Source organism: Pristiophorus japonicus, chromosome 3 (genome assembly GCF_044704955.1).
Source record: "Pristiophorus japonicus isolate sPriJap1 chromosome 3, sPriJap1.hap1, whole genome shotgun sequence".
In the NCBI taxonomy this organism is placed as follows: Eukaryota; Metazoa; Chordata; class Chondrichthyes; family Pristiophoridae; genus Pristiophorus; species Pristiophorus japonicus.
The window spans coordinates 30541052-30554817 of NC_091979.1; the positions used below are offsets into that span (position 1 = coordinate 30541052).

At 45.8% G+C, this 13766-nt stretch overlaps 1 protein-coding gene across 1 annotated transcript in view; it reads right to left on the reverse strand.

Annotated features, from left to right (window-relative positions):
• The window catches only part of LOC139253715 (contactin-associated protein-like 5), a 1602302-nt gene that overhangs the window by 288271 nt on the left and 1300265 nt on the right, over positions 1–13766 (reverse strand). The window contains exon 19 of the mRNA XM_070873519.1: positions 1297–1536. Within this exon, the coding sequence (XP_070729620.1) occupies positions 1297–1536 (240 nt within the window). The remainder of the gene's footprint in view (positions 1–1296; positions 1537–13766) is intronic.

Consider the following 13766-nt stretch of genomic DNA (forward strand, 5'->3'; position numbering starts at 1 on the left):
CTCAGGTGGATGTAAAAGATCCCATGGCACTACTTTAAAGAAGAGCAGGGGAGTTATCCCCGGTGTTCTGGCCGATATTTTTTCCTCAATCAACATAACAAAAACAGATTATCTGGTCATTATCACATTGCTGTTTGTGGGAGCTTGCTGTGCGCAAGTTGGCTGCCATGTTTCCCACATTACAACAGTGACTACACTTCAGAAGTACTTCATTGGCTGTAAAGCTCTTGGTCATGAAAGGCGCTATATAAATCCAAGTCTCTCTTTTAGAGATACAGAAATAGGGAGGGGCAAGCCACAAAAGAAGAAATTACGGCAGATGACCAAAAACTTGGTCAAAGAGGCAGGTTTTAAGGAGTGTCTTAAAGGATGAAAGAGAGGTAGAGAGGCAGAGAGGTTTAGGGAGGGAGTTCCAGAGCTTAAGGCCCAAGCAGTTGAAGGCACGGCCACTGATGGTTGAGCAGTTATAATCAGGGATGCTCAAGAGGGCCCAATTTGAGGAGCGCACACTTCTTGGGGGATCGTGAGGCTGAAAGAGATTACAGAGATAGGGAGGGGCGAGGCCATGGAAGACTTTATGATCAGCCATGATTTTATTGAATGGCGGCGCAGGCTCGAGGTGCCAAATGGTCTACTCCTGCTCCTATTTCTTATGTCCTTATGTTCTTAATTTGTAATCAAGGATGAGAAATTTGAAATCGAGACGTTGCTTAACCAGGGGCCAATGTAGGTCAGCGAGCACAGGGTTGATGGGTGATTGTGACTTGGTGCAAGTTAGGACAAGGGCTGCCGAGTTTTGGATAACCTCAAATTTACGTAGTGTAGAATGTGAGAGTGAGAAGCAGAAGAGGAAATGAAGATAAGAAAGTCTGGCTAATCAAACCCAGTCCATCCAGAGTCCATGTGTGTTTTTTCTATTGTGTTCCATATCATTCTTAAATATTATAAACAGCTCAACATATCTCAGTTATAGAGCAATTTATCTCAGATACAGCATGTTGTTTGTCAACCATCTTCTGTTCCTTTGCTTACACTAATTCTCATCCCATCTGCACTTTTTACCATCTGTTCCATGCACCTGAATCTTCCAGTTATAAAATGGTTAACATGAAGTGAGGAATGCAAAGGATATGTCTTGGGGGAATATGTAAAACACAGGAAGCAGGTTGTAAGACCAACACTTACAGATATAGTTTCCTGCAATGACCGGTCTTTGTTTCTATAGGATATAAATATTTGAAACTAAAACCTAAAGGTGGAGAGACTCAATTGCAATACAAGCAAGTCCATTCTTACCTTTCTTGCAGAAAGGTCCATCATAAGCCGAGGGAGTGCAGTTACATGAATAGCCGTTGTGTTTCTCTATACATCGCCCGCCATTGTGGCACAGGTTGCCATAGCTGGTACAGTGCCCTGGACATCCTGGCTTGACTCCAGGGGTCATTTTGGCCCGCTCTTCAAGGTCAAGGTTCACCCCGTTCAATTGTAAAGCCCGAATGCATCCGACGAATCCTTTCTGTCTTGAGGCCGTCCCTCCTGTAATTAAATGAATGGAAATTAGAATCCTGCTTCATTCTATTTTTTGTGCAGCTCTGCGTATTTAGAAAATCAAAGGAAAACATGTAAACCAATGCAAATGGCCTCGTGACTGGTCAACATCATATTGTATAGACTGTGGAATCAGAGATCTTGAATACAAAACTAAAAGCTTGAAGCTATACGAGAAAGTAAATGAATCCTTCCAATCGCCCCCATAGAGAAGCAAACGCTGGTTCAATTAACTCTTTTGAATAAGAGTTGGCTAAATATTCAGACAGGAATGAGATTGGTGGACAGAAGGTTAAATATAGAAATAAATGATGAGATATTTCATGGATTACAACGTGTTCCTTATACAGTGTCAGCTGTGGCTCAGTGGGTGGCATATACGCCTCTGAGTCAGAAGGTTGTGGCTTTAAGTTCCACTCCAGGGACTTGAGCAAATAAATCTCGGCTGACACTCCATAAATCTAGGCTGAGGTGTCAGAATGCTCGGGAGCAGCGGTCTGCACTGTCGGAGGGCTGTCTTTAAGATGAGACGTTAAACAGAAGCCCCGTCTGCCCTCTCAGGTGGACGTAAAAGATCCTACGCCACTACTTCGAAGAAGAAGAGCAGGGGAGTTACCCCGGTGTCCTGGCCAATATTTATCCCTCAATCAACATAACAAAAACAGATTATCTGGTCGTTATCACATTGCTGTTTGCGGGAACTTGCTGTGCATAAGTTGGCTGCTGCGTTTCCCACATTACAACAGTGACTGCACTCCAAAAGTGTAAAGCGCTTTAAGACGTCCAGTGGTCATGAAAGGCGCTATATAAATGCAAATCTTCTTCTATATAATGGATATGTTAACTGTAGACTGCAATTGTTCAGGACGAAGCAATGTCAGCTGTAACAGTTTCAAACTGGATGGGTTGCCATCAGATTTCCATCCATCTCGGGCCAGAGATACGGCACGCTATCAGCACAGTGTCTGGAGACTTCTGTACGTGATATTTTTGTTGACTTACAAGCATATTGTTTCTCTTTCTGGGCAGTAATAAAAAATGATAGCACTGTTAACCTTTGCGTAGCTGAAACGGTCTATTGGAGTTTCGGACAGGGGGTTCCCTGGGAGAGGCTCAATATTTGTGCTGGGCCCGCCCACGCAGGAATGTTTGAAACCGACTGTGTTAGATTGATGGTGCTAAATTTCAGAACATTACCTGAGGGATGAAGGAGAAATTTTAAGTGAAGTACAAGCACATTTTGTACAGGTTCTGTTGGACGAGGGTGATTCATTGGGCGAAATGGACTTTTGCCATTCATCACAATAAAACTCGTATTTTTATCACTCCACTGTTCTACCAGTCTACAGTGCCGGGCGTGTTAAATTCTCTAGCTGTGGAGACAGCTGTATTAGTAGTAGATGATTTCGCTTGTACCATTATACAGAGCACTGCAAATGAAAGTGTTCCATGTGTCACTGGAAATCCAGTAACACACCATAACAACAGTGTGCGCCAAAGCACGAGGGCAGCTGAGGCTGGTGCTACTCGGGCTCTGCCAGAATAAGGACGCGGGCTAAAAATGTTCAGAAAGATAATTAAGAAAGGAGTCTCAGCTTGACTCACTCTCTGAGTCAGAAGGTGGTGGGTTCAAAGCCCCACACCAGCAGTTCAAAGAAGGTTTACAAGCTTGATTCCAGAGGTGAAGGGGTTGTCATATGAAGAAAGGTTGAGCAGGTCCGGGCCTACACTCATTGCAATTTCGAAGAATGAGAGGTGATCTTATTGAAATGTACAAGATTCTGAGGGGGGTTGACAGGGTAGATGAAGAGAGGATGTTTCCCCTCGTGGGGGAATCTAGAACTCGGGGGCATAGTTTCAGAATAAGGGGTCGCACATTTAAGACAGAAATGAGGAGGAATTTCTTCTCTCAGAGTGTCGTGAATCTTTGGAATTCTCTACCCCAGAGAGCTGTGGAGGCTGGGTCATTGAATATATTTAAGATGGAGATAGAGAGATTTTTGAATGATAAGGGAGTCAAACGTTATGGAGAGCAGGCGGGGAAGTGAAATTGAGGCCAGGATCAGATCAGCCATGATCTTATTGAATGGCGGAGCAGGCTCGAGGGGCCGAATAGCCTACTCCTGCTCCTATTTCTTATGTGCTTGTGCTCTTAAAATATAGGTTGACACTTCAAGTGCCGTGCTAAAGGAGTACGGCATTGAGAGAGGAGCTGCCATTAGGAGAAGATGCCAAATTGGGGTCCCATCCAGCCTTTCAGGTGGATGTTTTAAACAAAATCCCATGCCATTTATTTCCAAAGAAGAGTAATGAGCTCTCCTGGCTAGCTTTCAGCCCTCAAACAACGCCACCAAAATAGTTTAACCTGTCATTCGCCTCATTTGCTGTTTGTGAGATTTGCTGTTCACAAAATGGCTGCCACTTTTATCTACAGTGCACCAGTACATGTCCGAAGTAGTTCATTGAATGTGAAGGACTTTAAGAACATACATAAGAACATAAGAAATATGAGCAGGAGTAGGCCTTTTGGCCCCTCGAGCCTGCTCCTCCATTCAATAAGATCATGGCTGATCTGATCTTGGCCACAACTCCACTTCCCCGCCCGCTCCCCATAACCCTTGACTCCCTTATCGTTCAAAAATCTGTCTATCTCCACCTTAAATATATTCAATGACCCAGGCTCCACAGCTCTCTGTGATAGAGAATTCCACAGATTTACAATTCTTTGAGAGAAGAACTTCCTCCCCATTTCTGAAATGGTGCCCCCTAGTTCTAGATTCCCCCATGAGGGGAAACATCCTCGCTGCATCTACCCTGTCAAGCCCCCTCAGAATCTTAGACATTTCAATAAGATAACCTCTTAGTCTTCTAAACTCCAAACATTGGAACATCCTGAAGTTGTGACATGGATAAATGCAAGTACTTTCTTTTATATCTAAGCAATGATTAAACAAACAGCTGCTTTAATACCCTGATGTGACTAGATCCAACATACTTCTGACTTCAGCAATCACATCTCAATGAACTGAGCAGTTCGAACACCATTTCTTCACTTCTGTGATACGGGTTTAAATCCAGCCCTCTCGCTATTGACGGTAAAGGTCCCATATGAAATACTTTTCAGACAGCTCACATTGGTGCACGTCCACATCACACAACCAGGCATTATTAGGGGATCTGTTCCCCATTAATATTCTAGTTGCAGTTGTCTCCAGCTGTACCTTGCACCTCTCATTCTCATCTAATATTTATTTCAAATATCTATGTGTAAAATGAACAATGTCTGACGAGTTTTCTCAGCCCAATGCACCTGTCCCACACAGTGGATACAAACAGGGCTTCACAATGTTGTATGGAGGGGGGAATGGTTGCAGCCAATGTGCCCACTCGTTTTTTTTTGGAGGTGCGTGGTCCCTTTAAATATGCCGCGCCGCATCTTTTCCAGCGGCCTGCGTGGAACCTCCCGATCACTGCACGCCCGCGCAGCGTAGTGGGAACGTTGGTTGCAGCGTACTTTAATACACTCAGGATAAAATCCAATTGACAAGGTTACAAAATCCAACTGCACCTGAGTTCCAGAAAGTGAATTTCGTGTTATTATGTATACAGGACGCAGCCACTGTTTGGGCAGAGGATGTCGAGGATAATTCAAAATAATTGGGCGGGGTGATCGAGTGAATAAGGAGAAACTGTTTCCACTGTCAGGAGGGTTGGTAGGAACATAGGAACAGGAATAGGCCATTCAGCTCCTCGAGACTGTTCCGCCATTCAATTAGAGCATGGATGATCTGTGACTTCAGCACATAAGTCTCGGCTGACACTCCAGTGCAGTGCTGAGGGAGCGCTGCAATGTGGGATGTGCCGTCTTTCGGATGAGATGTTAAACCGAGGCCCTGTCTGCTCTCTCAGGTGGACATAAAGAGCTTTGAGACGTCATATAAATGTAAGTTGCTATATAATGAAAGGTGCTATAAAAATGTAAGTCTTTCTTTCTTTAACTCTGCCTGTGCCCCATATACTTGCATTGGAGGCAGTTCAGAGAAGGTTCACTAGATTGATTCCAGAGATGAGGGGGTTAACTTATGAGGAAAGGTTGAGTAGGTTGGGCCTCTACTCATTGGAATTCAGAAGAATGAGAGGTGATCTTATCGAAACGTATAAAATTACGAGGGGACTTGACAAGGTGGATGCAGAGAGGATGTTTCCACTGATGGGGGAGACTAGAACTAGAGGGCACGATCTTAGAATAAGGAGCCGCCCATTTAAAACTGAGATAAGGAGGAATTTCTTCTCTCAGAGGGTTGTAAATCTGTGGAAGTCGCTGCCTCAGAGAGCTGTGGAAGCTGAGACATTGAATAAATTTAAGACAGAGATAGACAGTTTCTTAAACGATAAGGGGATAAGGAGTTATGGGGAGCGGGCAGGGAAGTGGACCTGAGTCCATAATCAGATCAGCCATGATCATATTAAATGGCGGAGCAGGCTCGAGGGGCCGTATGGCCTACTCCTGCTCCTATTTCTTATGTTATTATCCCTTAATACTTTTGGTTAACAAAAATCTATCAATCTCAGATTTTAAATTAATAATTGACCCAGCCTCAACTGCCGTTTGCGGAAGAGAATTCCAAACTTCTACCACCCTTTATGTGTAGAAGTGTTTCCTAACTGGAAAACGTTATATATGTAAGCTTGTATTTACTCTGTACAGCCACCAGAGGGCTCATCTGCTGGAGTCCCAAAGGATCCCATAATCCCTTGGGAGCACAGGTATTTAAGGAGGCCTCACAGGTTGGAGAGACACTCTGGAGACCTGCAATAAAAGACTAAGGTCACATTTTACTTTCAGCTCACAGTGTTCAGTCTGACTCTTTCTCCCTACATAACAGAAACCAAGGACACGATATAAGGTAATTAACAAAAGACCCAGAGGTGTGACGAGGAGAATATTTTTACGCAGCGAGTTGTTACGATCTGGAGCGCACTGCCTGAGAAGGCGATGGAAGCAGATTCAATAGTAACATTGAAGGGGGAATTGGATAAATACTTGAAGGGGGTAAGATTTTCAGGGCTGTGCGGAAAGAGAAGTGGGACTAATTGGGTAGCTGTTTCCAAGAGCCGCCATGGGCAAGGCGGGCCGAATGGCCTCCTTCTGTGCTGTATGATTCTATGGTGCACCTCACTTTATAAATACTGTTGAGTGTGGTAACCATTTGAACTGACAGGGTTGCTTCCAATGACCAATATACAAGTTGGCGACAATTCCATGGCATAAGCACCAGGCGTAAAAGATACATTGTCAAATGCACCAACGCTCTCTCCAGGAGGTAGTTTTCAATCAGCGCCTCCACTGGCAGCAAGTATTCCTTGTGGCATCACTTACATTGTGGGGGAATTTTATGTCCCCCAAAGCCGCTCCCCTGATGGGCAGGAGGGGGTCGGTGGGGGGGCGGGGTGGTGGAGGGGTGGTTAACTCAGTAAATATATGAAATCCTGACCCTTAACCTGCCGCAAAGGTGTCTGTTTCCTGTCTAACCACAGCGGGTTTGGGGGGGTGGGGGGCGGTACTGAGTTACCCTCTCTGGAGAGGCGGGTCCATGATTATAATATTTAAATGAGGCTCAGTTGTTCAGATTTTAGCTGCTATTTTAATGGCTGGCCGGCCGGGATTCTCAGAACTCGGGAAACTCGGCTACCAATGGGATGCGGAATCAGCCGGATCCAGTAGGTAAGTGCCTTTTTAGAGCACTGTTTGTTGGCAAGGAGAAGCAGGGCTGCTTTCCCACTGGCCTCGCAAACAGACCTTCCTCCGTGATCTTCAGACCCTCCGCAATCTTCAGACATTCCCCTGCGATCAGCTTCTCTCCCCACAATGTCTCCCTCCCTCCACATCATCAGCTGTGGCTCAGTGGGTAACACACTGCCTCTCAAGCCAGAAGGTTGTGGGCTCAAATCCCACTCCAGGTACTTGAGCACATAAATCTCAGCTGACACTCCGAGGGAGTGCTGCACTGTCGGAGGTGCCGTCTTTCAGTTGAGATGTTAAACAGAAGCCCTGTCTGCTCTCTCAGCTGGACATAAAGGATCCCATGGCACTATTTTGAGGAAGAGCAGGGGAGTTATCCCCAGTGTCCTGACCAATATTTATCCCTCAATCAACATCATTAAAACAGATGATCTGGATCATTATCACATTATTGATTGTGGGAGCTTGCTGTGCGCAAATTGGCTGCCGCGTTTCCATATTACAACAGTGGCTGCACTCCAAAAGTAATTAATTGGCTGTAAAGCGCTCTGAGACATCCGGTGGTCCTGAAAGGTGCTATATAAATGCAAGTCTTTCTCTCTTTCTTCTGCCGTGTTCCTAGCCTGCCCCCCCACCAGGCTCCGAGCTTGTCCGATAGACCAGGACCTGCTGGGTCGGTCCCTGGCAGCGTCTTTCTACCGTTGGCTTTCCCACCCGCTAGCCCTCCAGCCTCACATTTTGGCAGGGAAACGGAAATAAAATAATAATTAATGAGGTCCTGCCGTTAAATTCAGCAGGACCTCTGCGTTCCCGAGTAATTAGAATCCTGAAAGATTGAAAATCTGCATTTGTAAATCGGGATGTCTGTGGATCATCCAACAGCAATCGTGAATGCACAATTAGCTTTTCCTAGGTGTTGCATATTGTACTGCAGTAGGATAAACAAGGTATTCCCACTAGAGGGTGCATTTCTCCTTTGATAGAAATTATGCACTAAATTTACAAATAGTACCTGAAAGCATTTACAAGGCATCTTTCATGACCTCAGGATGTCCCAAAGCGCTTTACAGCCGATGAATTACTTTTAAAGTGCAGCCACTGTTGTAATTTAAGAAACACTGCAGTCAATTTACACACAGCAAGGTCCCACAAACAACCATGAAATAATGACCAAACAAATCTATTTTTGTGATGTTGGTTATGGAATAAATGTTTGCCAGAATGCCAGGGAAACTCCCCTGCTCTTCTTCGAAATAGTGCCACCAGATCTTTGGGGAGGGGAGACGGAGCTACATTTAACGTCTCATCTGAAAGATGGCACCTCTGGCACTCCCTCAGTACTACACTGGAGTGTCAGCCGAGTGAACTCAAGTCTCTGGAGTAGGACAAGCTTCTGACTCAGAGGTGTGAGTGCTTTCACTGAGCCACAGCTGACACATCTGCAGTGACGATGAATTGTCCCTTTTCTAATAGAAATGGCGCGGAACAGTCACTTAAATCCATGAAGATGATAGTGTTCCTGATACATGTCCTTGATGGATAAAGGTAAAAACAGATATTGGGTGAATGTGAAAGCAATACAATTGTAATCTTTTTGCCCTCCTCTTCTGAAAGTGGCACACAACAAAAGAGAAAGAACTCGAACAGGAGGAGGCCCGGCAAATCTGCACCCACTGACACCCGTGGAAGAGAGGGTCGCTGCCTGGAGAAAAGCAACCACCACTGCACAAGCTGGGCCCACAATGGATGGAGAGGGTAAGTCCTGAAAATTCCACCGTCTGGCTTTTCTAATTGTTAAGTACTGCGCGGGCTAGCCATGCTTCGGTTCCTGGGGATGTCTCCATCAGCAATGTGCTATCATTCATCATGGTCCTTGAAATGAGCCTGTTGCCTGCGCTATGTGAGTCTACTCATGCCACCCACCCTGCCCCCTCCTCTGCTGCTAACCATTTGCCTGTTCTGTTATATTTTTCAGAACTTGAGGCCAACCCTGATGAGGCTGAAGCCGATGCAGAAGAAGATTCAGATGCGGACGAGCCTGAAAAGGAGAACATCTTCCAATCCCACCTTCCAGACCAAGAGCATTGGGTTGAGGGGGAGGGGTAGGAGGATGAAGCCCACACGGTTGTGCTCACTCTGGAGGAGGTGCAGGTGCCGCTCATTGAGGTGGTAGCCCCTCTCCAGACTGGTACGAGTGTTGGGACACTCCATGGTTTCTCACAGTCCGAGGCTGGGGATTCCAGTGGGGTGCAGAGAGGCACACCCAGGGCCCCACCATCCCAGGCTGCGGGTCCCAGTGGAATGTAGTGAGCCACACCCAGGGTGTGGAGGGAGAGGGGAAGGAGAGCTCGACAGCCCCCTCCTGAGGTGCAGGATCTAACAGATGTGATTCCGATGATGGCAATGAGTGGGGAGAGCATTGACCTTACGCGATCACTCCTGGACACCATCAGTGGGGTGGGTGATGAGGTATCGGGACTGTCGGGAGAAGTAACAACACTCTCACGACAAATGGGAGTACTGTCCGGGAACATGAGGGAGGGAATGTCGCAGGTAGCTGACACACTGTCGGTGAACATAAGCATAAGGGAGAGAATGTTGGAGATAGTTGAGACACTGTCAGGGCACATGAAGGAGGGAATGTCGGAGTTAGCTGCTGCAATAACGGAACATGCCCAGACCCTGCGCCCATTGACGGAGTGAACTGCCACTCCCACTCCAATCCCCAGACCAGCCTCCCGGGCCTTCCACATTACCGCCTGCCACCAACCCCCTCCCACCCCGCCACCATCAAGAAGTGCTTATTACCCGAGATGTTAGAAAGAATAAGCTTGGTACCAACCCGAGAAACGCTGCACCACCGCCTGCGGGCAGGGGTGGAGACAACAAGACCAAGCGCAGCGGGCGGTCTTAGAATAAGGTGGAGGAGAGATGGGTGCAGCCTTTCTTTGCTGCTGTTGGTTGTTGTTGTTGTTGTTGTTGTTATTTTATTGTTGTTACTGTTGTAACTGTTCTCAAATTAAAAGTTTTTTGTAAGTTATGTAAAGTTACAAGTTTAAGTTTGTAAGTGATCTTAGAGTTTGTAAGTGATCTTAAAGTTTCGAAGCGATGTTAACTGAAAACTTTAATGTTTGATACAAGAATATTTTTTATTTAAGTTAAGTACAAACAAGTTTTTGTTGAACTTTTGAACAAAACATATTTTAAATTATAACTGAATCATTTCCATTATTAACCCAATTTTTGAAGTAAAGAAGAATCATTTCCGTTATTTGTTCCATTAACACAACACAACATTACGGAACAGGTCCAAACAGTAAACATGGTCCATGTGGAATAGTTGCCGCTGAGACTTCAGGCAGCAGAGCGTTCATGGATGAGCTGCTGGGACAAGGCTCGAGCAATCGTTAAAGGGGCACGACGGCCCACCCTCCTCCACCGTCGTGCTCCGGGTTCAGATAGTTGCATGGCTTCCTCATCCTCCTCCTCCTCCTCATTGTCAGCCACTCTCACCTCAAATTCTACTACAAGCTGCTGCTGCCTCATGATGGCTAAGTTATGCAGCATGCAGCACACAACAGTGAACTGACCGACAATCTCAGAGGAGTATTGCAAGTAGCCTCTGGAATGGTCCAGGCATCGGAAATGCTGTTTCAAGATGCCAATGGTCCTCTCTATTATGCTGTATGTCGCAATGTGCGACATGTATTCCCAGTCAGCTTCCGTCTGGGTTAAGCGTAGGGGCTAGGTGGTGAGGGCGTACGCTCTGTCTCCCAGTAGCCAACTCTGCCCTTCTGGCTGCTGCTGAAACATGGCAGATATAACGCTAGGATGAATGCGTCATGGGTGCTCCCAGGGATATCATGCATCAATTGACATAGAAACATAGACATAGAAACATAGAAAATAGGTGCAGGAGTAGGCCATTCAGCCTTTCTAGCCTGCACCGCCATTCAATAAGTTCATGGCTGAACATGCAACTTCAGTACCCCATTCCTGCTTTCTCACCATACCCCTTGATTCCCCTAGTAGTAAGGACTTCATCAAACTCCTATTTGAATATATTTAGTGAATTGGCCTCAACAACTTTCTGTGGTAGAGATTTCCACAGTTTCACCACTCTCTGGGTGAAGAAGTTTCTCCTCATCTCGGTCCTAAATGGCTTACCCCTTACCCTGGTTTTGGACTCCCCCAACATTGGGAACATTCTTCCTGCATCTAACCTGTCTAAACCCGTCAGAATTGTAAACGTTTCTATGAGGCCCCCTCTCATTCTTCTGAACTCCAGTGAATACAAGACCAGTTGATCCAGTCTTTCTTGATAGGTCAGTCCCACCATCCCGGGAATCAGTCTGGTGAACCTTCGCTGCACTCCCTCAATAGCAAGAATGTCCTTCCTCAAGTTAGGAGACCAAAACTGTACACAATACTCCAGGTGTGGCCTCACCAAGGCCCTGTACAACTGTAGCAACACCTCCCTGCCTCTGTACTCAAATCCCCTCGCTATGAAGGCCAACATGCCATTTGCTTTCTTAACCGCCTGCTGTACCTGCATGCCAACCTTCAATGACTGATGTACCATGACACCCAGGTCTCGTTGCACCTCCCCTTTTCCTAATCTGTCACCATTCAGATAATAGTCTGTCTCTCTGTTTTTACCACCAAAGTGGATAACCTCACATTTATCCACATTATACTTCATCTGCCATGCATTTGCCCACTCACCTAACCTATCCAAGTCACTCTGCAGCCTCATAGCATCCTCCTCGCAGCTCACACTGCCACCCAACTTAGTGTCATCCGCAAATTTGGAGATACTACATTTAATCCCCTCATCTAAATCATTAATGTGCAGTGTAAACAGCTGGGGCCCCAGCACAGAACCTTGCGGTACCCCACTAGTCACTGCCTGCCATTCTGAAAAGTCCCCATTTACTCCTACTCTTTGCTTCCTGTCTGACAACCAGTTCTCAATCCATGTCAGCACACTACCCCCAATCCCATGTGCTTTAACTTTGCACATCAATCTCTTGTGTGGGACCTTGTCGAAAGCCTTCTGAAAGTCCAAATATACCACATCAACTGGTTCTCCCTTGTCCACTCTACTGGAAACATCCTCAAAAAATTCCAGAAGATTTGTCAAGCATGATTTCCCTTTCACAAATCCATGCTGACTTGGACCTATCATGTCACCTCTTTCCAAATGTGCTGCTATGACATCCTTAATAATTGATTCCATCATTTTACCCACTACTGAGGTCAGGCTGACTGGTCTATAATTCCCTGTTTTCTCTCTCCCTCCTTTTTTAAAAAGTGGGGTTACATTGGCTTCCCTCCACTCGATAGGAACTGATCCAGAGTCAATGGAATGTTGGAAAATGCATTCGCTATTTCCAAGGCCACCTCCTTAAGTACTCTGGGATGCATTCCATCAGGCCCTGGGGATTTATCGGCCTTCAATCCCATCAATTTCCCCAACACAATTTCCCGACTAAGAAGGATTTCCCTCAGTTCCTCCTCCTTACTAGACTCTCTGACCCCTTTTATGTCCGGAAGGTTGTTTGTGTCCTCCTTAGTGAATACTGAACCAAAGTACTTGTTCAATTGGTCTGCCATTTCTTTGTTCCCCGTTATGACTTCCCCTGATTCTGACTGCAGGGGACCTACGTTTGTCTTTACTAACCTTTTTCTCTTTACATATCTATGGAAACTTTTGCAATCCGTCTTATTCTCGTACTCCATTTTCCCTGCCCTAATCAAACCCTTTGTCCTCCTCTGCTGAGTTCTAAATTTCTCCCAGTCACTGGTTTCGCTGCTATTTCTGGCCAATTTGTATGCCACTTCCTTGGCTTTAATACTATCCCTGATTTCCCTTGATAGCCATGGTTGAGCCACCTTCCTTTTTTATTTTTACACCAGACAGGAATGTACAATTGTTGTAGTTCATCCATGCAGTCTCTAAATGTCTGCCATTGCCCATCCACAGTCAACCCGTTAAGTATCATTCGCCAATCTATCCTAACCAATTCACGCCTCATACCTTCAAAGTTACCCTTCTTTAAGTTCTGGACCATGGTCTCTGAATTAACTGTTTCATTCTCCATCCTAATGCAGAATTCCACCATATTATGGTCACTCTTCCCCAAGGGGCCTCGCACAATTAGATTGGTAATTAATCCTCTCTCATTACACAACACCCAGTCTAAGATGGCCTCCCCCCTAGTTGGTTCCTCGACATATTGGTCTAGAAAACCATCCCTTATGCACTCCAGGAAATCCTCCTCCACCGTATTGCTTCCAGTTTGGCTAGCCCAATCTATGTGCATATTAATGTCACCCATTATAACTGCTGCACCTTTATTGCACGCATCCCTAATTTCATGTTTGATGCCCTCCCCAACATCACTACTACTATTTGGAGGTCTGTACACAACTCCCACGAACGTTTTTTGCCCTTTGGTGTTCTGCAGCTCTA